The sequence below is a fragment of the Mus pahari genome, chromosome 18 (assembly GCF_900095145.1).
Source record: "Mus pahari chromosome 18, PAHARI_EIJ_v1.1, whole genome shotgun sequence".
Taxonomy (NCBI): domain Eukaryota; kingdom Metazoa; phylum Chordata; class Mammalia; order Rodentia; family Muridae; genus Mus; species Mus pahari.
Genome location: NC_034607.1, coordinates 108,140 through 129,327, shown reverse-complemented (window position 1 = coordinate 129,327; position 21,188 = coordinate 108,140). Strand labels below are relative to the sequence as shown.

At 43.8% G+C, this 21,188-nt stretch overlaps 1 protein-coding gene across 7 annotated transcripts in view; it reads left to right on the top strand.

Annotated features, from left to right (window-relative positions):
- Window positions 1–21,188, top strand: part of Brd4 (bromodomain containing 4) — a 79,483-nt gene that overhangs the window by 37,270 nt on the left and 21,025 nt on the right. For 3 of the 7 annotated variants that reach the window (XM_029531481.1, XM_021218115.2, XM_029531483.1), the window contains exons 2-7: window positions 8,698–9,016; window positions 12,343–12,480; window positions 13,831–13,966; window positions 15,839–16,131; window positions 16,493–16,855; window positions 17,729–17,857. In XM_029531481.1, coding sequence (XP_029387341.1) covers window positions 8,732–9,016; window positions 12,343–12,480; window positions 13,831–13,966; window positions 15,839–16,131; window positions 16,493–16,855; window positions 17,729–17,857 — 1,344 coding nt within the window. In that variant the 5' untranslated portion in view covers window positions 8,698–8,731. Of the gene's footprint in view, window positions 1–8,697; window positions 9,017–12,342; window positions 12,481–13,068; window positions 13,197–13,830; window positions 13,970–15,838; window positions 16,132–16,492; window positions 16,856–17,728; window positions 17,858–21,188 lie in introns of those variants that run through there. The other 4 variants (XM_029531480.1, XM_029531478.1, XM_029531479.1 and 1 more) reach the window with 2 other exon arrangements.

The window sequence follows — 21,188 nt, the reverse complement described above, 5'->3', positions numbered from 1 at the left end:
TTAATTCTGTGTTACTTCTCTCTCCATCCTGTATAGTTGAAGTTCATGATGAGAAGTAAGGAGAGGAGAGAGATTGCCTTTCTTGGTGCCACTTAAGAGTGCCTAGAGACCAGGGGCAGAGGGCTAAGCTGGTCAGGGTTCAGTTTCCAGCACCCACATTATGGTTCACAGCCATTTATGGCTCTAGTTCCAGAGGATCTGATGCCCTCTTTGGGGCCTTTGAAGGTACCAGGCACACATGTGATACACATACCTAGATGCAGACAAATATTCATATACATAAATAAAATAAATATTTTTTAAGAGCCTAGAAATTAACCCATATAACATGTTCTAAAATTCCGCTTCACACTGCCTTTAATCTCAGCACTTGTGAGGGAGAGGCAAGTGGATCTCTTGAGTTTGGGACCAGCCTAGTCTACATAGTCTCGGGATAGGCAGTCAGAGCTACATAATGAGAGAAATATAATAAATAAATATATAAATATAATAAAGCAGTCTCAACCCTGCTTTCTCCAGCAAAAAATAGCTTCAGAACAAAGAGCTTGGTATTAGTGTTGACAGACATACAGACTCCAGCAGAATCTAGTGGGTGCTGGTGAAAGGTGGTAGGTGCCAGAAACTTGACTGGTTTTATGTATGTGTTGGGTAGGTGAGAGGTGGGTTTTTTTGTTGTTGTTGGTTTTTTTTTTTTTTTTAAGTGTAAATAGGTATACACATTCACAGACCTGTCACTACATCTGCCTCCCCCCCCCCCGTTGTTCTATGTGTCTGTTCATTTGAACCTAACATCATCTGAAAAAAAATTTTTTTTTAAAGATTTATTTTTATTTATATAAGCACACTGTGGCTGGGTTGAGATAGACCAGAAGAGGGCATCGGGCATCAGATCCCATTACAGATGGTTGTGAGTCACCATGTGGTTGCTGGGAATTGAACTCAGGACCTCTGAGGTTTTTGTTGTTGTTGTTGTTGTTGTTGTTTTCGAGACAGGGTTTCTCTGTATAACCCTGGCTGTCCTGGAACTCACTTTGTAGACCAGGCTGACCTCGAACTCCGCCTGCCTCTGCCTCCCAAGTGCTGGGATTAAAGGCGTGCACCATCACCGCCTAGCTGAAAAATCAAATTTTAATATACAATATTTTCCTTTTCCTTTCTCTTCAGAAAGTATAGAAATCTGTGGAACAGGACCTCTAAAACTGGCCCTCGGGATAATTGGAGTTTTATTCCACTATAGCTGGGCTACCTGTTTTCTTGCCTGTGGTTGTTTCACATTGTGGTAACAGCAGAAGAATGAATTATTTTGAGAGATTATTTGTGGTCCTTTACAGGAAAAGTTACCCCAGCAGTCTTGACTTGGTATGGTGTCCATACCAACCAGTGTTTAGTTTGATTTGATTTTTACTGTATGTTACTTAAACATTTTAAATTCCTGAATCTTTCTGCGCAGATTTAGCAGTTATGATGTAACCTGTATGTACATTATTTGTACACTTGGTGGCATCCTTTACAGAGAAGAGGGAAACAGTTCTGCTTTCTCATACTCTGGATTAATCCAGTGTAGCTGACCTGCCTGTTGCTTTCTGAAGGGAAAGCACTGGGACTCTAGTTGATGGGGTTGTAGCCAGACCCAGCTTGGCTTCTGCTCTTCCTGGCTACAAGATCTTTGATGGCTCATGCTCCATCCAGGGAGATGCAGAATGTGAATGTTATTTCAGATTCCCGTAGCAAGAAGGTTAGCTTATCTCCACCTTCACTCATAGAGCATGCAATACTGCAGAGTCTGAGGTGCAATGGAGCCCAACTTGTCCTCTGTGTGTGGGGGGGGGGAGGGGGAGTTATGTACAAACCAAGAAAGGATTAATCCAATAAAGGATTAAGGCTTCTAAGAGAGCTGCCTTGGCACACAAGCCACTGGCCTGGCTCCAGGCAGTGCAGTCTGGCTCAAGTTATAAGCCCTGTTCTCACCAGGGCCAGTCAGATAGAAATCAACCCATCGGTGCTTCCCCATTGACACAGACTGCACAACTCAACCGTGCCCCCATTGACACAGACTGCACAACTCAACCGTGCTGTCGTCATAAATGTGGAGTAGCCACTGCTCTAGGACTAGGAGAGGAATGGGCCTTCTCATACTCATGTTGTATAACCACTATTTCAGCAGAGATGTTCCTAGGGTAAGATGCTGCAACTTGATTTAATGACAAAATGTATGTTTAATTTTTTCTTTTCTTTTTGATATTGTAATACGATTACATCATTTCTCCTTTGTCTTTCTCCCTCTAGTCCCTCCCATGTACTTCTCCTTGCTCTCTTTCACAGTAATGGCCTTTAAAAATTGTTTATATACGTATATTTAATACACACACACACACACATATATATATACATATCTCCTTAATACGTGTAAAGTTACTTTGATGTTTTTAAGGTGACCATCATTTTGGTATTGGATAACTAATTGGTGTCCTTTTCCCTGGAGAAGATTATCTCTTCCACTGTAAGCATTTCTTAGTTACCTGTAGTTGTTTGTGTAGGTTTGAGGCTTCATGTCCTCCTCTCCCCATCCCATTAGCATGCCTCTTGTTCTAGTTCAGCTCATGTTTAGGCTGTCACGTTGGTGAGACTTTATAGGTATCACTTGTGACATTACCAGGAGAGTCTAACAGCAAGCTCCCTGATCCTCTAGCTCTTAGAATCTCTTTGCCACCTCTTCCACAATGTTCCATGAGCTTTAAATTCAGAAGAAGTGTTTTGTAGATATATCCAATTGGGAGTGGGCTCCATAAGTCTGTATTCAGTTGGTTGGTATTTTTAGTTTTGAAATGGTCTGTGTTGCAAAGAGAAGTTTCCTTGATGAGGATTGAGGACTGCACTCATCAGTTAGGATAAAACAATGTTTAGAATGTAGTTAGGGATTAGGCTCTTTTAGTTAGCTTCTCCTCCTAAATCTATGACTTCACCTAGCCTGGGTAGTTGGCTAGTTCTCTAATACCAAGCATGATCTCCCTCCTGTTGAGCACAATTATAGTGCTATTGATTATTGCCAAGATATGTGTGCCGTGCCTGTCAGTCATTGATGTGTTTCGTAGAGTTGTAACTGAATAGGACTGTTGGTTGTTCCCTCCTTTGAAAGCTCACAAGGTGCCTTCTGGGACTGGGAAAAGCTAGTTCTCAATAAGGAGGCGTTCAAGTCAGTTCCAGTTCAGCGGTCTCTGAGCCCTGTATCTGAAGTGCTTGATATCTTCAGAAATAGGGATTTACCTTCCACCTCTAGAGCAACTCAGGGCATAGCAGTAACATGCATGCATGTTTGGGAGTCTCTCAAACAACCCTAATGAACAGCTCAAAAGAGTTACATGGTGTTGGGGTCTTTGTTGGGTGGTCTCTAGGGGGATGAGAGCATTTCACTTATAGTATGTATGTATATTTATAGGGTTTTTGTTTTTTTGTTTTTTTTTTACAAAACTGATTCCTTACGACTTTTTAAGACATTCTTACTGTTGTCATCCTCTCCTGCATTTTCCTCCGCCTTCCCTCCCTAAGCTTGCCCCACCCCCAACACACCCTGATCAGATCACTTATGCTTTGTTTTTTTTGTTTTTTGTTTTCTTAAGATTTATTTATTTATTGTATGTAAGTACAATGTAGCTGTCTTCAGACACTCCAGAAGAGGATGGTTATGAGCCACCATGTGGTTGCTGGGATTTGAACTCTGGACCTTCAGAAGAGCAGTCGGGTGCTCTTACCTACTGAGCCATCTCCCCAGCCCTCACTTATGCTTTGTTACTCACCACTACCCTCTTAAGGAACCCCTTTTTCCTGTTGTTTTGTTTTGTTTTGTTTTGTTTTTTGCAGTTACTCCAGTATTTGTACTCACATCTGAAGATTTGGAGTTAGGAACCTCAGTGAGACAAAAGATTAGACGGTTGTCTTTCTGGATCTGGGTTACTCCACTCAGTATGATCTTTTGTAGATTTTGTAGATTCAAGTCTTTGTTTCATTTTTCTCAATTTACTTTGCCAATTATCAGTGCCCCTTACCTCTTTCTTTTTGTTCCTGGGTAACTTTGTCACTGCCTTAAATGCTTTATTCGAGTACTTGAACTTGTAGAAAGGGTTCTCTCTCTCTCTCTCTCTCTCTCTCTCTCTCTCTCTCTCTCTCTCTCTCTCTCTCNCTCTCTCTCTCTCTCTCTCTCTCTCTCTCTCTCTGTCTGTCTGTCTGTCTGTCTGTCTGTCTGTCTTTTCCATGGGGCCTCGGGCCACATTGGCCAGAAGGAAACAAGTTGAAGCTATGCTTGTTCAGGTCTCTTCTTATATCCCAAGCTTCAAATGTGAATTGTGCTTCAGAGTTTGCCTATAATGATGTCCAAGTCTCCTTGAGAACAGATGGCCAGTTACCACCAATTGTCTCAGTTCTGATTTATTTGGAATGAAAATATTTGGAGATAGCACTAGTAGAAATCTGGCTGGAGCCTTATGATATTTAGGGCCACGTGTACTGAGGGCAGGCCTGTTGAAGGATGGAGTGTTATACTGTCAGCCAAGGTAATTGAGGTCACTCACGGTTATTGCTCCAGGGCTTGAGGAGGCCGCTCTGGATCAGAACACACCAAGTCCACACCACTCCACACCATCTCTAGTTAACTTGTGTTGTCATAGTGAAGAGGATGATGCCACTGTGTGACCCTATGAGGTTGCTGGGAAATTTAATTAAGCTAATACAGGTCAAGTCTAAAATGCAGAGCATAAAGCATCATCAACCCTAGAAGTGAAGAGTTTTTCTAGGTTCTAGGGGTAATTACTTTAACCACTTAACCAGCACTCATAACTGTTCTCACCTCTGACATTTTGCTGCCTATGTGTTGTAATATCAAGAAAGATGTAAGTCTGAAGGAATAGAGCAGAAATTGAGGAGTCACTGGGCTCCATGGGGACTAAGGCTGGAACCCGGTCTGGAATAAAATGTGGATGGTCTCAACCTACTGAACTTGTTGGCAGTTGTCATAATGGACAACTATTGTACCCATTCGGATATACACATCAGCTGTTTCTAAAATAATCTTACAACAATTTTAAGAAGCAAGGTGGTATCAAAGATGTCCTTGAGAAGATGGCATAGTTAATCAGAAGTTGATGAACTTTGGGAAATACCTGTGTACACGTGCAAGTATGTTTATTATTATTATAATAATACATATATACTCCTACTAATTCTCGGGTTAAGTACTTGCTACTCAGGACTAGAGTTCAGATCTGCAGAAACTGAATGTCTGATGACCACAGTGGCCACAGTGGCAAGTTAGCGAGACTTGCCTAATGAGTGAGCTCTAGGCTTGAGCGAGAGAGTTTTGTGGTGTTTTTTTTTTTTTTTTTTGTCTCAAGTAAGATGGAAGCATAATTGATGGTAATTTTCAAGTTAGCCAAGGATCAACACATGCAGGCAAGTGTATACACTTGCCTGCACACATCGAAACATATGTTCCCAGCACAAATATTCTTGTGTGTGAAAATGGGGAAACTCTTTTCACATGAACTCAGGCCAAAGAAAGCACTCACTGCTCATGCCCCAAGAGCTCTGTTGCTGTTGGGAAAATGCTTTTTTTTTTTGGAAAGACGAATTACTTTATTATCTGTATGTTATTATATAGTTACTTCTTTTTTGTTGTTGTTGTTGTTGTTTCGAGACAGGGTTTTTCTGTGTAGCCCTGACTGTCCTGGAACTCACTTTGTAGACCATGCTGGCCTCGAACTAGAAATCTGCCTGCTTCCTGAGTGCTGGGATTAAAGGCGTGTGCCACCACACCCGGCTATATAGTTACTTCTTGATGACCATCTGTCTCAAAACTATACAATAAGTGTAACCTCTCAGATTGAGAACCATTTGAGGCGCCACCTACTTCCCCGTTACAGTGACTTCTTGTAATATTTGCTTTTTATTACAGTAACAACAAGGTGTTAAGCTTTAGAAATTACTGCACCACTGAAAGGAATATACTAGAGCCCAACAAAAGACCAATTGCTTTGTGTTAATAGTGCTTGCAGTGACCCTCTCATTTGCATGATGTCTTTGGGACACCTTGGTATCCATCCTTGCTTCATCTTTCCCTTTATTTCTATAAACTCAAAACAGGTTATTAGAGGATTTCTTCTGGAACAGATTTAGAATCAGGGTATTCACTGGGGTCATGAGCATTTAAGGTTGAAAACAATATGTGGAATTTTCTAACAGTCTCTTGACCATTTTCTGATTGCTTATCTTAGTAAATGGGGACTTCTGGCCCTTGGTCAGAAATGAACGTGGAAGGGGGGGTAACTTTTTTTTTGACACCTTAAGTTGGCTTAAACAGTTGCCTTACCTGTCAGCTTCTTAGCTACCATCCTGTTTGTCCCTCATAAATGCTGCTGCCTCTCTTGCCTAGATCAGTGCCTCCGTTGTCCCTGTACTGAGGAGACCTGTCTCTGCTTACCTCACCATAGGAGCACATCCTTGTTATCGGTACAATATCTGCTCTCTTGTCCATGGCTGGAGCAGCAGCCCAAATTTTTTTTTTTAATGGTATTGATTAAAAGGTTGCTTAGTCAACTTAGAATATCTTGTCAATTGCTAAATGCCACAGGCTGCCATGTAGTTCCAGTAAGACACAGATAGGTACCACATTGTCCATATGAGTGCTGCTTTTTCAGAGCTGTGAGACTGAACCCCCAGTAAAAGAATGAGAATGTGAAAGAGTGAGAATGACTTCAAGACTTGCTTCAAGATTCAAGTTTGTATGTATGCACAGGTGCTGGGTAGGAGGTTGGCACCTGTCTCTGTCACTCTGTGTATGTGTGTGCTTTTTTAGCAGAGATAGCAAGTAAAAGGTCTGAAGGTAACAAGGATGGCAGCAGTGATACTGTGGAGTATAGATAGTTGAGGCCTAGTAAGGATGACATTAAAGGGAGAATTCACCAAGGTTACCCCCATTCTTACAAGGGGAATCCCTAGGCCTCATTTCCTTGTCCCAGGAGCAGATAAGACGTTCTTGTTCATTTTCTGATTGATTGATTGACTGACGTTTTTGTTTTGTTTCTGTTTGAGGGTGGGAGGTCACTGCAATGGGGGTGGATTTTTAATTCCCAGAGCATTCATTTCCCATGGTTGTCTGTCTCTCTGCTCCATAGCTTGCCTGCCCCTGCCCTGCCCACCACTTGCTCACTTGACCTATGGTCAGCATACAGCATCAGAAGGAGCAGGAGGGTGTATGTGTATGTTCCATGTTGGCATTGAACTCACGATCTTGCCTCAGCCTCTCAAGTTTTGAGATTGCAGGCATGTCCTAAGCTTTCTAGGTGAAACCTGATTGTGACAACCAAACTGGAGGTCTGTCCTTCAGCTTTATTGAAGGCACTCTGCCTGCCTGTCTGTCTGCCTTTCCAGTTTAAAGGAAAGAAACTAGCATAATCCACGAATCTAGCTAGATTAATGAAGTATTTATTTCTTCGTTTGGGGGTTGCTTTTCATAGGCTGCCTGGCTGGTCTTTATCATTACCACCATCAGATTTATATGAAGTAGATGCACATTTAGTTTCAGCTCTTGGTACCCCTTCACCGTCTCTAGTGCTATGTCAAAGAGATTCCAGGTCAAGATTTTATATTATCTATCTATCTATCTATCTATCTATCTATCTATCTATCTATCTATCTATCTATCTATGGGTTGTTTTTTTTTTTTTTCTTTTCTTTTTTCCCCGAGACAGTGTTTCTCTGTGTAGCCTTGGCTGTCCTGGAACTCACTCTGTAGACCAGGCTAGCCTTGAACTCTGCCTCCCAAGTGCTGGGATTAAAGGTGTGCACCACCACTGCCCGGCTCTGTGGTTAATTTATAAACCTTAGTTTGTTTCAAAAGCATGATTTTTTTTTTTTTAATGAGTTCAGTACCTTTTCATGAGATTTCTTTTCTCAGTAAAATTTTCTCAGTGAATATTTATCTAGGAAATGTTTGTAGTTAATGTGAAGCTGTTTAAAAGCAATGTGCATAGGCCTTATCTTAATGCTCTTTCTTGTGTAGCCCTGGCCTAAATAGAAGTATTGATTTGATTTTGTGCTGTATAAGCAAGAGCTTACATTATCTTACCCTATCACACAACCACCATCCTCTAAAGGTCTGTAGGGGAAAGGGCCATGCAAGTTTATGAAACATAGCTTTATTATACCTTCTCTCTTGTGACTCTGTAGTTCCCAGTGGGTTCGCTTGCTCCTGATCAGCTCTTACTTTGTGCTCTGCCCCTGGTTGTTGACAGGATATACCCATCTTCTCTACTAGATGGTCACTTTGCTTGGTGGTCCTGGGATTGTATATACTAGGCATGCACTCTACCACTGAGGTATATCCACTCAGTCCCCTTATTTTATTTTGAGACACAGTCTGACTCAGCTGTTCATACAGGTCTTAAACCTGGCAAAACCACCTTTCTCGGCCTCCAGAGTAACGGGGATTACTGCCCCTCCTCTCCAAGTCCAGATAGATGGCCAGTCTTAGAAGAGATAATTACTAGGGCTCTTTTAGTTGGAGATTGGAATAGTAACTCTCCTAGCCATCCTGACCAGTTAATACCAGTGGAGCCCAATCTTAGGAATCTGCAGCCAGGGTTACTCATTTCTAGTTTGGCTTATGTGCTATCTGGTCTTTGATGGGACTTTTTTCTTTCTGTTTAGAGTGCCTGGTGAAGAATGTGATGGGATCACTAGCATGTCTACGGAGAGTGGCCCTGGGACAAGATTGAGAAATCTGCCAGTAATGGGGGATGGACTAGAAACCTCCCAAATGTCTACAACGCAGGCCCAGGCCCAACCCCAGCCAGCAAATGCAGCCAGCACCAATCCTCCACCCCCAGAGACCTCCAACCCTAACAAGCCCAAGAGGCAGACAAACCAACTGCAATATCTGCTCAGAGTGGTGCTCAAGACACTATGGAAACACCAGTTTGCGTGGCCTTTCCAGCAGCCCGTGGATGCCGTCAAGCTGAACCTCCCTGTGAGTAGCCATCTGGACAGGGCCTCTGGCTTCCACCACCCCCAGTCACTCCTGGTAAAGGCAGGGTTTGGAGTCGTGAGCTCTAACCACCAGTGTCCACAGTGGCCTTTCAGTATATTGTTGTTACCATCTTGAAAATTAAGCAGGAAAGAAAGAGAAGATGCTTAGACATTAACTTATTTCTTAGTTGATTGGTACCCCTGGTAAAATTGCATCGATAAAGTTTAAGACAGGGTGCGCTGATGTCAGAGCCTTTTCCTTAGCCGTGGTTGGTCAGCCCGTACAGAGATCGCTGCAGCGGCAGTCACTTGGAGCACCGCCAAAGCACCCCTAAGCTTGCAAAGACCGCTTCCTGGGGGGCAAGCGCACACAGGCTCTGGGGTTTGAGGGCTGCTACTGTCCCCTGGGGGTCTCCCTCAATATACTTGGTCATCTTCTCTCTTTCTTGGGAATGTCCCATTTGTACATACCCCTAGCAGACACCTCAGTAAATGATTAGATTAGGACAAGTGCTTTTATAGTTCCGTTCAAAAGCCAAGGCTTAGTTTCCAAGTCATTCTCTGGAATGTATTAAGTCCCATGCCCTTCTGGCAAATGTGTTATGTGGTGGTAGCCATTATCCAGCTTTGGTCTGTGAGGGCTAGAACTCTTTCATGTGTAGTTAGTTGGTGGCCTAGCTTCTAGTAGGTGTTCAGGTTCTTCAAAATGTGATAACCCACTCTGACTTGTCTTGAAAATTATTTGACCACTAAATATATGTCTTTGGTCTTAGAAGAAGAGACAAGACATCTGGGTCATGAACTTGAGGTGTGTGTGTGTGTGTGTGTGTGTGTGTGTGTGTGTGTAGTGCAGTGCCCAGATCGACTAAGATAAGCAATACAAGCAGTGCCAGTGGGGGCCTGCAGGTCACTTGGGAGGCCTGCTTGAGATTAATGGCAATAGTCTTTAGCAGGGATATTGAACATCTATAGGGAAAAGGTTAACTTTTTTTTTTCTTTTTGCTATGAAGAGACACCATGGCCAAGGCAGCTTATAAAATAAAGTATTTAATTGGGGGACTTGCTTACAGTGTCAAAGTATTGCGTTAGTCCATGCACATCATAACTGGGGGTAGTTGGCAAGCAGGTATGGCATTGGAACAGTAGCTAAGAGTTTATATTCTGATCAGCAGAGAGAATGAAACTCCCCAGGCCTGGTGTATATACTTTTGAAACCTTAAAACCCTCCCCTAGTGACACTTTTTTGGTTTTTTTGAGACAGGGTTTTTTTCTCTGTGTAGCCCTGGCTGTCCTGAAACTCACTTTGCCTTGAACTCAGAAATCCACCTGCCTCTGCCTCCCAAGTGCTGGGATTAAAGGCGTGTGCCACCACGGGCCCCTAGTGACACTTTTTCTAACAAGGCCACACTTTCTAATCCTTCCTAAACAGTGTACCAACTAGGCACCAGACATTTCAGTATATGAGCCTATGGCAGCTATTCTCATCAGGCAGCAGCACTCTTAGGTCAAATAGGATATAAGCAGTTGGGAGTGGAAGGCAGATTTCTAAACTTTTATGAGAAGAGGGGCAAGGAGAGCTCTTATTGAAGAGGCCAAGTAATCACCAGCAAACAGTAGTCCCCAGATTTGTACATCAGAGAACATGAAATCAAAATGATGAGGGTTACACACTGTCATCCTGCTGGCTGTTAGAAGACCATGAGACTTGACTTTGAGGGGAAAGTACGTCCAGGCTAGAATAGAAGATCAGTTTGTTATAAAAAAGATTTAATAGGTGCGGAGGCACAGAGGCATGAAGGGGCAGAGACCAACCAATGTAGAAGATTCCTAGGGGACTCAGGTGAGGCCACGAGAACATACTAGAATTCCTAAGGGATTCAAGTGAGGTTATGGGACTATCCTGGTAGGTCACGCCTGTCTGACAGGTGCAGAGGCGGGACTCCTGAAGGGGAGCCTGAATTTCCCTCTTTTGGATGTTGTGAATCCAACCCTTCTTCTAATTTTTTATCACATTTAGCAGCCTATTAAAAATAAAGGGACAGGTCCTAGGCTGCCCTTGAACTTGTTACATAGCCAGGTCTGGTCCTTTTACTGTATACCCTCCTAACTTTTGAATTGCAGGCGTGTACCTCCACTGAAGTCTTCAAAGAAAGGTTGCTGGACAAGAGTGATCTGAATAGACCTGGGGACTAATCAGCTGGTGGTGTAAGAGCTCATACTTTTCAGGAACTATTAGAAAACCACCTTCCAGGCCTCACTTTTGCATTCTCTTGGGCCTTATGTCTTCACATGCAGTTTGGTCTCTTGTCCCACCTTAAACCCATTGCCTTAGCTCTTATTTTCTTTTTCCCAACATTGTTTTATCCCACTGCTCTTCAGCTTGCCCTTTAATGTTGTCCTTCTGTTTTTGAGCCACTTGAAACACTAGACAATTCAGGTCTAAACACTGTTCTCATAGAGTTTTGTCCACAGAATAAAAATATTTGGATTTCCATAGGTCTCAGATTGTTTTTAGTTCTCTTAGGAGGGAAGGAGACAGCATGAAATAAGTTAGAAAGTGTGGTTTTCAGTTGCCTTTTGGCCTGGGTGCACAGATGGAGCCTTTACCAGAGCAAAACGTCTGGATGTACCTTCTCTTGCATAGACAGTAGTGGCCCTTTCTTTCTGGGTGTCAGCACATCTTAAAACCTCATTGCCCACTTGGATTTTGGAACATATCTTGATGTTCTCCTCTGTCCTCAAGAACTGCTTTTTTATATGTTGCATGCCTTCCCTGATACTTACTTACAAGGAAGGGATGTTTTAATGCCCCCAAAGAGAAGGGGAGCTCATAAGGCTCCACCCCTACCTGAGGAGATAGTTATAATTGGCTGCTGAGAAGGAGAGTCAGTTTTCTTTGGGGATATGTCTACTGGGAGGTTACTGATGCTCCTAACAGTCTCACCCATGTGCATACAGGCATCACTAGTTTGACTCAGTGGGTTGTTTAAAAAGGAAGACAAGGAGGCCTACTTAGATGAGGGGATTGGGGGATGAGGGCAGATTTTGATTAAAATACATTGTGCATATACTAAATTATCCTTTTGTTTTATGTAAAAAGAAAATATTTGATCCTTCTCCCCCCCCCCCCCCCAATACAACCTGTTAGCTTGTGAATTTCCATCTAGTATTTAGGAATCTGTCCTTTCTTTACTTACTTTACAGTCAGTTCCTCACTGACACCACGGGAAGATCTTTGGCTGTGGAGTTAAGACATGAGAGGCTTCACATGCCCAAGCAGCCATGACTGCTCCAGTAACACTGGCCTTTGATTTCTCTGCTCCTCAGGATTACTATAAGATTATTAAAACACCCATGGATATGGGAACAATAAAGAAGCGCTTGGAAAACAACTATTACTGGAATGCTCAGGAATGTATCCAGGACTTCAACACTATGTTTACAAATTGTTACATCTATAACAAGGTGAGATGTTGGGGGCAGAGGTCCAGTTTCCCTGCTTGGGAAGGAGGGGGAGTAAAAATGGGGATACTTCTAAGGAGCCTTAAGGACAGGGTTGCTGGGATAGCCGGGCTGTGTAAGTATGATAGCAAGAGACTCCCAGAAGTAGGATAACGGGACCTGTAATTGTGCATAAGATTGGGTTTCTTTTATGGGGAGGAGGGCATTGTTATCCTTGTTAGCCTGAAGCATCTGCCTCGAGTACCCTTGGGGTTTTTATTTTAGTAGTTCTTGAGCATGTCTAGTAGAGAACATATGAGGACAGATGACACCAGATGGTCCTTTGGGATGGTGTAAATTTTCAGGTAAAAGAGCCTGCACAACTTAGAGTTTTGCAGAGGTGTGCTCAGGCACAAACCTTGATGTGAGAGGGTACAGTGGGGCTAGCTGCAGACCCCAGCTGTTCTGTGGGTCAGTCTTCTGGAACTGTGGACATGGCCATAAAATCCAGTGTCCTCCTGGTCTTACATATAGACCCACGGGCCACTTCCTAACCCCGTAGCCAAACCTTTCGGCTCGGCTGTGCCATGAAGCCAGATCATTTGTTTACAGTTCAGACCACAGATGTGATTAAAACCAACCCTTTCAAATAGAACGGCTCTGGAGGGAGACACTATACAGAACTCAGCTTTTGACCTCTGCTCGTGTAGTGGGTAAAATTGCCCAGAAGAGATGGGTAGGTGAGTTTCTTGAAGTTTACTGTGTTTTGTAAAAGCCTTAGTTCTCACCACTTAGGTGGAAATTAAAATGTACAGACTAGGCCCTCAGTTTAGAGCTGAACGGGGACAGCATGTTCTGGACATGGTGACAGAGTGGGGATCCATAAGGCAATGTGATAAGGGCTTTGTTCAAACCTCACTGAGCTGCCATTGGGGTACATTAGGGAGCACTGTTGGAACCCTAAAAGGTATTCATCACCAGAAAAAATGCTGTGTAATTTGAATATTTCTAGTGAATTCATTTGAGTTGTATCTGAAGAAATCCCAAAGTAAAGGAGGGTCTCCCGTTAGGAAACTGAGCTGGTAGGTCCATACAGCACAAGGATGGTTTCTTGGAACTTAAAACTGAAGGGAGATTCAGGTGGATAGGTCTTCTTAGGAATACCAAAAAGCATAACCATTATGGCCCCTGGAGTCCAGATCTTGTTTAGGAATACCTGGTAGCATAAAGATTTAGCCCCCTGGAGTCCATATCATGAAAGGAGCCTGGGTACAATGCTCCATGTGTTGGGGCATGGGGGTGGCCTTGGTGTCCCGTCCACAGAGATGGGAAGAAAAGGCCTTCCAGCTCTACCCCACCTGTTTCCTCATCCAGCCTGGAGATGACATCGTCTTAATGGCAGAAGCTCTGGAGAAGCTCTTCTTGCAAAAAATCAATGAACTACCTACAGAAGAAACTGAGATCATGATAGTCCAGGCAAAAGGAAGAGGACGAGGGAGGAAAGAAGCAGGTAGTTGTGTTTCTCCCTCATCTTTGCCTCTTTGCCAAGCTAGCAGAGTGCTAGGGATTACAGGGCGTTAGGTGGTGACAGCAGATATTTCATTGGGTGGACTTTAGTATTATCTCTGCTCCTAGGAAGTCCCATGGATCTGAAGTTTCCCCTTGGCAAAAGTCACTGGGCCCTGAGTAGTTGATAAACTTAGGTATAAAAGAAAGCATGGCTTTGACATTTGATTCTTCACTGTTGGTGCTATAGATGTTTCTTGCTTTTCTCTCAATTTTATTATTTATTTTGTGGTGCTAAACCTCAGATCCAGCAGGTATTTCACCATTGAGCTTCATACCCCTGACCCTGCCTTTCCATTTTAGAATAAAGAAATTATTTTGACAGAAGCTGTTGTAACTAGTTTCCCAATCTTTAAGGTTTGTTTTCTAAATTCCCTTAATGCACCGTGCCAGTCATGTTTGCCTTGGCACTCACTCATCTGAAGCCAATTACTAACTTCTTCCTGCCTCCCTCCCAGTTTCCAACTGTACCACTACTAACAAAACTCAAGCAGCCGTCTGGCAAAGTCGCTATTAGCAGGTACTATGTCCTGTGCTTTATACAGGTCTGAGCTGCAAAAGGGGAACAATTTTCAGGGTCTTCTGGTTGTTAGTTACTTGCTTCTTTTAAGAGATGCTTTTAGCCTGGCCTCCCACCTTGCTCTAAAGTGGTAAAGACACAGGGGACTGCTGAATCCAGAGTAGCTCTTGGAATTACCAAAGAAAGACAGTCATTCACATGTATGTTCCCACTCCTTTTTCCACTCTCCTCTCCCCCTCCTTCCTCCCCCCCCCTTCTTCCCTTTGTTAATTCAGACTCAGAATCTTCATGCCTCTTGAGTCTTGTTATTACAGATATTCACTACTACTCAAAACTTGGCAGGTACATGGGTTAAATCACATTTCTTATCCATAGCATGCATAGCCTACTCCTCACTTTCTGGGACTAACAGTTTTGATGATTGGACTGTGGAGCAGGCACAGGGGCCTCAGGCTAGAAAGAAAATTGGGAAACTCAGTAGAACCTCCCCCTTCCTCCTCATACGCTTCCTGGAAAGTGCTCCAGGACAGCCTACAGATAGAGAATGCTTTTGCTTTCCTGACTGTTCCCTCCCTCCCTCCCTCCCTCCCTCCCTCCCGAGGTAGAGTTTTTTATTGACATAGCCCAAGCTGGCCCTAAAACCTTAATCCTTGCACCTTGGCTTCCTCACTGCTGAGATTGCAGGCTTTAAAGACTTGCTGTCATTCTGTCTGTATGCAAATCATAGGACAGGGTACAGCCCCTGGTCCACCGGCTCACATTTGAGCTGTAATTATAATCCTTTGTTTTTAATTCTGATTTGGTGTGCCATGGGACTACTTTGTGTTGGATACAGCTACAGGGACGCAATCTGGGTAGTCACAGATGTCTACAGTGGCTCTGAGAGTTGAGACCATCCTACTTTTCAGAAACCTTGCAAGGTTGACTGCTGCCAGACCTGCCAGAAGCACGCTGAAGGGACTGAGGACAGCTCTCTGGATTCCCCAAGAAACACTTTTCTGATTTCCATGTGCAGCCATGCTACTAACACAGTGCATAGGTTTCCCACTCTTTAGCCTGGGCTTCCCTTCTTATCTCAGTCTGTATCTGAGTGAGGGGTTGCCACCAGGACACCTCAGGAAATGATGCCACTTCCCTCTCAACCCTGGGGACATAGGGATAGTTTGCACAGTGATATCTGGAGTGCTCCAGATGTTCTTTACACTAAACAAACGTGGTGCACAAACATGTATGGGTGTGTTTGTCAGGGTTTGCTAGCATGTCGTTTAAATTTCCAATCTTTTTTATGATTGGTAGGGACAGCAAAGCCTGGTGTATCCACGGTACCAAACACAACTCAAGCATCAGCTTCTCCGCAGACCCAGACGCCTCAGCAGAACCCTCCTCCACCTGTGCAGGCCACAACTCACCCCTTTCCTGCCGTCACCCCAGACCTCATTGCCCAGCCTCCTGTCATGACAATGGTGCCCCCTCAGCCACTTCAGACTCCTTCACCGGTACCCCCCCAGCCACCACCCCCACCTGCTCCAGTTCCACAGCCTGTGCAGAGTCATCCGCCCATCATTGCGGCCACCCCCCTGCCTATGAAGGTGAGCATCCTGGGCACTGGCGATTGCTGCCACCAGAGACGGGCTTGCAGGCTCTCTTAGTTGTTTCTTGTATGGGCTGTGTGCTTCAAGGCTCAGGGAGTCAGCAGTAAACCTCTTCAGGAGGCTCTGTGGCCTCTAAGGGATCAAACACTATTGAGTTTTGTGCTTTTCTTCTGTTGCTGGCTGGTTCTATTCCAGCTGTGGAAAACAGTGGTGTGGCAGGGTCTCCGTGCAGTTATACTTTTGGGCCTGTCCTGAGTATTGGGATCCCGGTCAGGGCTTGGTTTCAGAGGTGATCCTGAAGAGCAGCTGCACCAGCCAGAGCCTCTGATTGAGACTTTTGTGCCTGTGCTCATGACAGACAAAGAAAGGGGTGAAGAGGAAAGCAGACACCACCACCCCCACCACCATCGACCCCATTCATGAGCCACCCTCACTGGCCCCAGAGCCCAAGACCGCCAAGCTGGGTCCTCGGCGGGAGAGCAGCAGACCTGTGAAGCCCCCAAAGAAGGATGTACCGGACTCACAGCAGCACCCAGGGCCAGAGAAGAGCAGCAAGATCTCTGAGCAGCTAAAGTGCTGCAGTGGCATCCTCAAGGAGATGTTTGCCAAGAAACATGCTGCCTATGCCTGGCCTTTCTACAAGCCTGTGGATGTGGAGGCACTGGGGCTGCACGACTACTGTGACATCATTAAACATCCCATGGACATGAGCACAATCAAGGTTAGCTACCAGGCCCCTGGGATGATGGTCAGAGATGGGATTTCTCCTAGACTAATCCAATAATGTTCTGGGTGCCCCCTGCAGGTTCATTGTTCAAATAAGTGAACACTAACCGAGTATACTTGGTTTTAGGTGATGATTCTGCCTCTTTCCTTGGTGTAAGGAGATGTAAGATGCATACTCTGGGGCTCTCTCAATGCCCCTGTACTTCTCTACACCTGGCAGATGGTCTAGGAGACTCTGGGTCCTCTGGGCTCGGTGTGATGGGAAAGAAAGGCTTTGCTGTTTCATCTGTAGAAGACAGCACTATCTACCAACAGCATCACCAAAGTATTTCATTTAAGGACATGTATAATTTTCCTCCTGGAATAACATTGCTCAAACAGGAGATGATGCTGTGTCCAGCTTGTATTCTTTTTTGGTTTTTCGAGACAGGGTTTCTCTATATAGCCCTGGCTGTCCTGGAACTCACTTTGTAGACCAGGCTGGCCTCGAACTCAGAAATCCACCTGCCTCCTGTATTCTTTTCTGTACCTTCAGTACAAGCACATGCAAGATCAGAACTTGTTTTATTTTTTCATCAGTTCTGGCATAATCTCTTCTGGGATTCTGTGTGTGTTGCTTCCCTTTAGATGTTGTACTGACCTCAGTAGGGTAAGCCTGATACTAACGTAATTTCCAACTCCAAGGCTTGGCACGCTGAGGACCCGAGTGACAGCCTGTTGTTCTTCTTTGTCCCCATAATCCATACTCTAGTCTGGATTAAACTGAGAGCCACTAAGAGGCCACCTTGTTTCCCATAAGTAGCCATCAATAATGATTACACACACACCATTAAGACAGGAACAGAAATGACCTACTTTGTATTTGCAGTCTAAACTAGAGTCCCGAGAGTACAGAGACGCCCAGGAATTTGGTGCTGATGTCCGATTGATGTTCTCCAACTGCTATAAGTACAACCCCCCTGACCATGAAGTGGTAGCCATGGCTCGAAAACTCCAGGTAAGGCTCTAAGGTTAGGCCATACCTTGCCTTGGCAGATAGTTATTTTGTCACTTCACTCATAATGATGCAGTGAGGTTTGTAGGAAATTTTGTTTTTTTGTGTTTGTTTGCTTTTGACCACGGTCTCTCTAACGTAGGCCTGACTGTTCTGGAACTCTTAACATAGATCAGGCTGGCATTAAACTAGCCCTACTCAGCTCCTCTGAACATAAGTAACTCACCTAATACATTTTAAGTTAGGGTCATTAACTTAAATGTGAGTGGCTGGTTCTGTCTGTCTGCCTGTTCGTGTCCCCTAACCCCTACTCCCTGGAGGAGGTTTTTATTTTATTTTTTTACAGTTTTTTTTTTTTTTTTTTAAGATTTATTACTTATTTTTATATATAAGTACATGTAGCTGTCTTTAGACACACCAGAAGAGTGCGCCAGCTCTCATTAGAGATGGTTGTGAGCCACCATGTGGTTCCTGGGATTTGAACTCAGTACCTTCGGAAGAGCAGTCAGTGCTCTTACTCCCTGAGCCATCTCACCAGCCTAGCTTTTATTTTAAAGAAAAGTACATACCAAAATTTACAGAGACCTGTAAGGTGCAAGTGCTCTTAACCATTGAGCCATCTCTATAACCCAGACCTGCCTTTAAAGGAAACGTAAGATTCCTAGTCATTTCTTCGTTAGTTCCTGGGTTGCTAGCAATCTCAGGTCAGTGGTCTGCTGAGCAACCTGCTGTTGTGAAGCACAGGCAGGCATGTTAGTTGTGGGTTGCAAGGCTTCCTTGGGTCTGCTTACATAGCAGTCTCTAGGTGTTTCCAGGGCAGAGATTTGCAGAGCTGTTAGGGACCCGTTGGTCTTTGTCACATAGAGGTCACTAGAACTTTAGTGATTCCCTGCCTCCATACTATTTTGTTAGCTTTGCTAATGTATCACATGATCGCATCTTTTCTCCTTCAGTTCAGAGAACATGTCAGGTTCAAGGGTAGCTTGATAGCATTGACTGTTCTTTGTTAGTGTTGACCTGGCTCTTAAAATTCAAATGCACGATCAAACTATTGGGAATTTTCACTTGGTCGGTTGATTCTGTTTGTTTTACATTTATCTGTATGGGTGGTTTGATTGTGAGATGTCTGGTGCTTATGGAGTCTTAAAAGTTGGTAGCAGATCCTCTCGAGTGGAGTTGTAAGCGTCCAGCTCCCGTAATGGTGCTAGGGACAGAACCTAAATCTCCTGCAAGAACATCTAGTGCCATTTGTTGGTTTTGTTTGCTTGTTTTGGTTTTTGTGTGTGATTGTTGAGGTTTGTTTTTTAGATCTTCCTTAGTTTTGTTTTTTCTGACTTGTATTGGGCTCTAGCATTCCTTATCCAGTTTGGTGTTGTCTGTCCTTTGACTTCATAAAAAAGGCAGCCCCTTTGCCATCTGTGTTTGCTTTCACAAGTCTTTATGTGGAATTAAGGCTTTTAAATTTTGCTACACTTTTATATATTAATGTATTTGAACTATACGCTTGTTGTCTATCTCTGGCTAGTTCTACCTCTACATTCTGAATGCTGGAATTAAAGATAGGCTACACCATACTCAGTTGACTGCAATTTTTAAACAGGACCATCAAGTGGCAGTGTGCCTTCAGACTTTGGACTTAGGACCCCCTCCTTTTGTTCACAGTTTCTTAGAACCTAGAGTAGTGTTTGGCCATTTTTGCCCCTGTTGTAGAAACTGTAAAGTTCAATTCAGTTTCCTGCCAGCAAGGAAAAATACTATCTTGAGGAATTACTATTAAAGAAGGGAAAGAAAAACCACTGTGTCTGGTGTGCCCACCCCCCAGTCTAATTTTTTCTCTGCCCTGATGTCTTGCTAGCACTTCCTCTGTACAGTCTCTACTCTGAAGGGGAAGGGTTTGCTTTTATAGCTTGGTGTCTTGTTTAGAAGTTTTCTTTTGTATACCTTTCTCCTCTTAGTGGGTGAACCTGTTCAAGCATACCATTTTTATTCTGATGATCTCCAAGCTATCTGCTGCTTAGCAGCCTAGAGAGATGAGTTCTTCATAGGCATTGACTTAATAACAAGCTTGACTTAGATGCTGGGCCTGTTCTCAAGGGGAGTCCCCTGGAGGCAGGGCGGAAGGTTCTTTGCATTATCTTAGCATGATCTTTTGCCAGGCAAATTTCTATTCTGGAAGGCAGTTGTCTTTGTAGTATCTTTGGGTTTCCTATTCTTTTTCTACAAATGTCCCCTATCAGAATGCCAGAAAGGGGGACACAAAACTTTTAACTTGTTTACTTCTTGGGGGGGGGGGGGCTGAAGAAATGATAAGTGGTTAAGAGTGCATTCTGTGCACCATGAGGTCTAGAATTTGGATCTTAGAACCTACCTCAAAGAAATAGGTAAATGATAAAGAAGGACACCAGATGCCCTCTTCAGGTCTCTGTGCATACAGGTATGCATACCTGCTCTTTCTCCATAGGCATATGCTCACATAGATACATACACGATAATTCATTCCAGGCCGAGTAGTGGTGGTGCACGCCTTTTGATCCCAGCACTTAGGAGGCAGAGGCAAGCGGATTTCTGAGTTCCAGGATAGCCAGGGCTACACAGAGAAACCCTGCCTCGGGGGGAAAAAAAAAACAACAAAAAAAATCAATCCTTTATTTGTTTGTTTATTATATGTACAAATGTCCTGTCTGCGTGTATGCCTGCCTGAAGGTTAGAAGAGGGCACCACATCTCAGTAAAAGATGGTTATGAGCCACTGTGTGGTTGCTGGGAACTGAAATCAGGACCTGTTGAAGAGAAGCCAGTGATCTCAACCTCTTGAGCCATCTCTCCAACCCAAACTAGATTTAAACCAACTTGATTAGGCTATGTTGCAGGAGTAGAATTTAGCTGGAAAGGTTATATAGAAAAGGATCTACTTCCTTTCCCCCTGCCTTCATTTCAGACGGTTTGTAGTGACTGCGGCCCATGTGCTTACAGGACTTTAATTTGTTGAGGAGGTGGACACAAATTCCTTGTGGTTGTAATTGTTTAATAGGGAAAAAGAAACTGGAAAGACATTTGGCTCCTATTTTAGGTCCCAGAGGTAAGCAGGTTTTACTATGTGCCCGTGTTTGTTCAAGCTTCCTCCCAAGCACATGGCACCGTCTACTGAACTTTTAATTTTTGTATCCCAAAATTTTACATGGGTTTCTACTTCCAACCTTGGCTTCTGGACTGGTTCATCTGAGACAACTTAGACACTATAACATCCTAGAACCTGGATTTGTATTGAAAGGACTTTTATGTTTTTTCTTTCTTTCTTTCTTTCTTTCTTTCTTTCTTTCTTTCTTTCTTTCTTT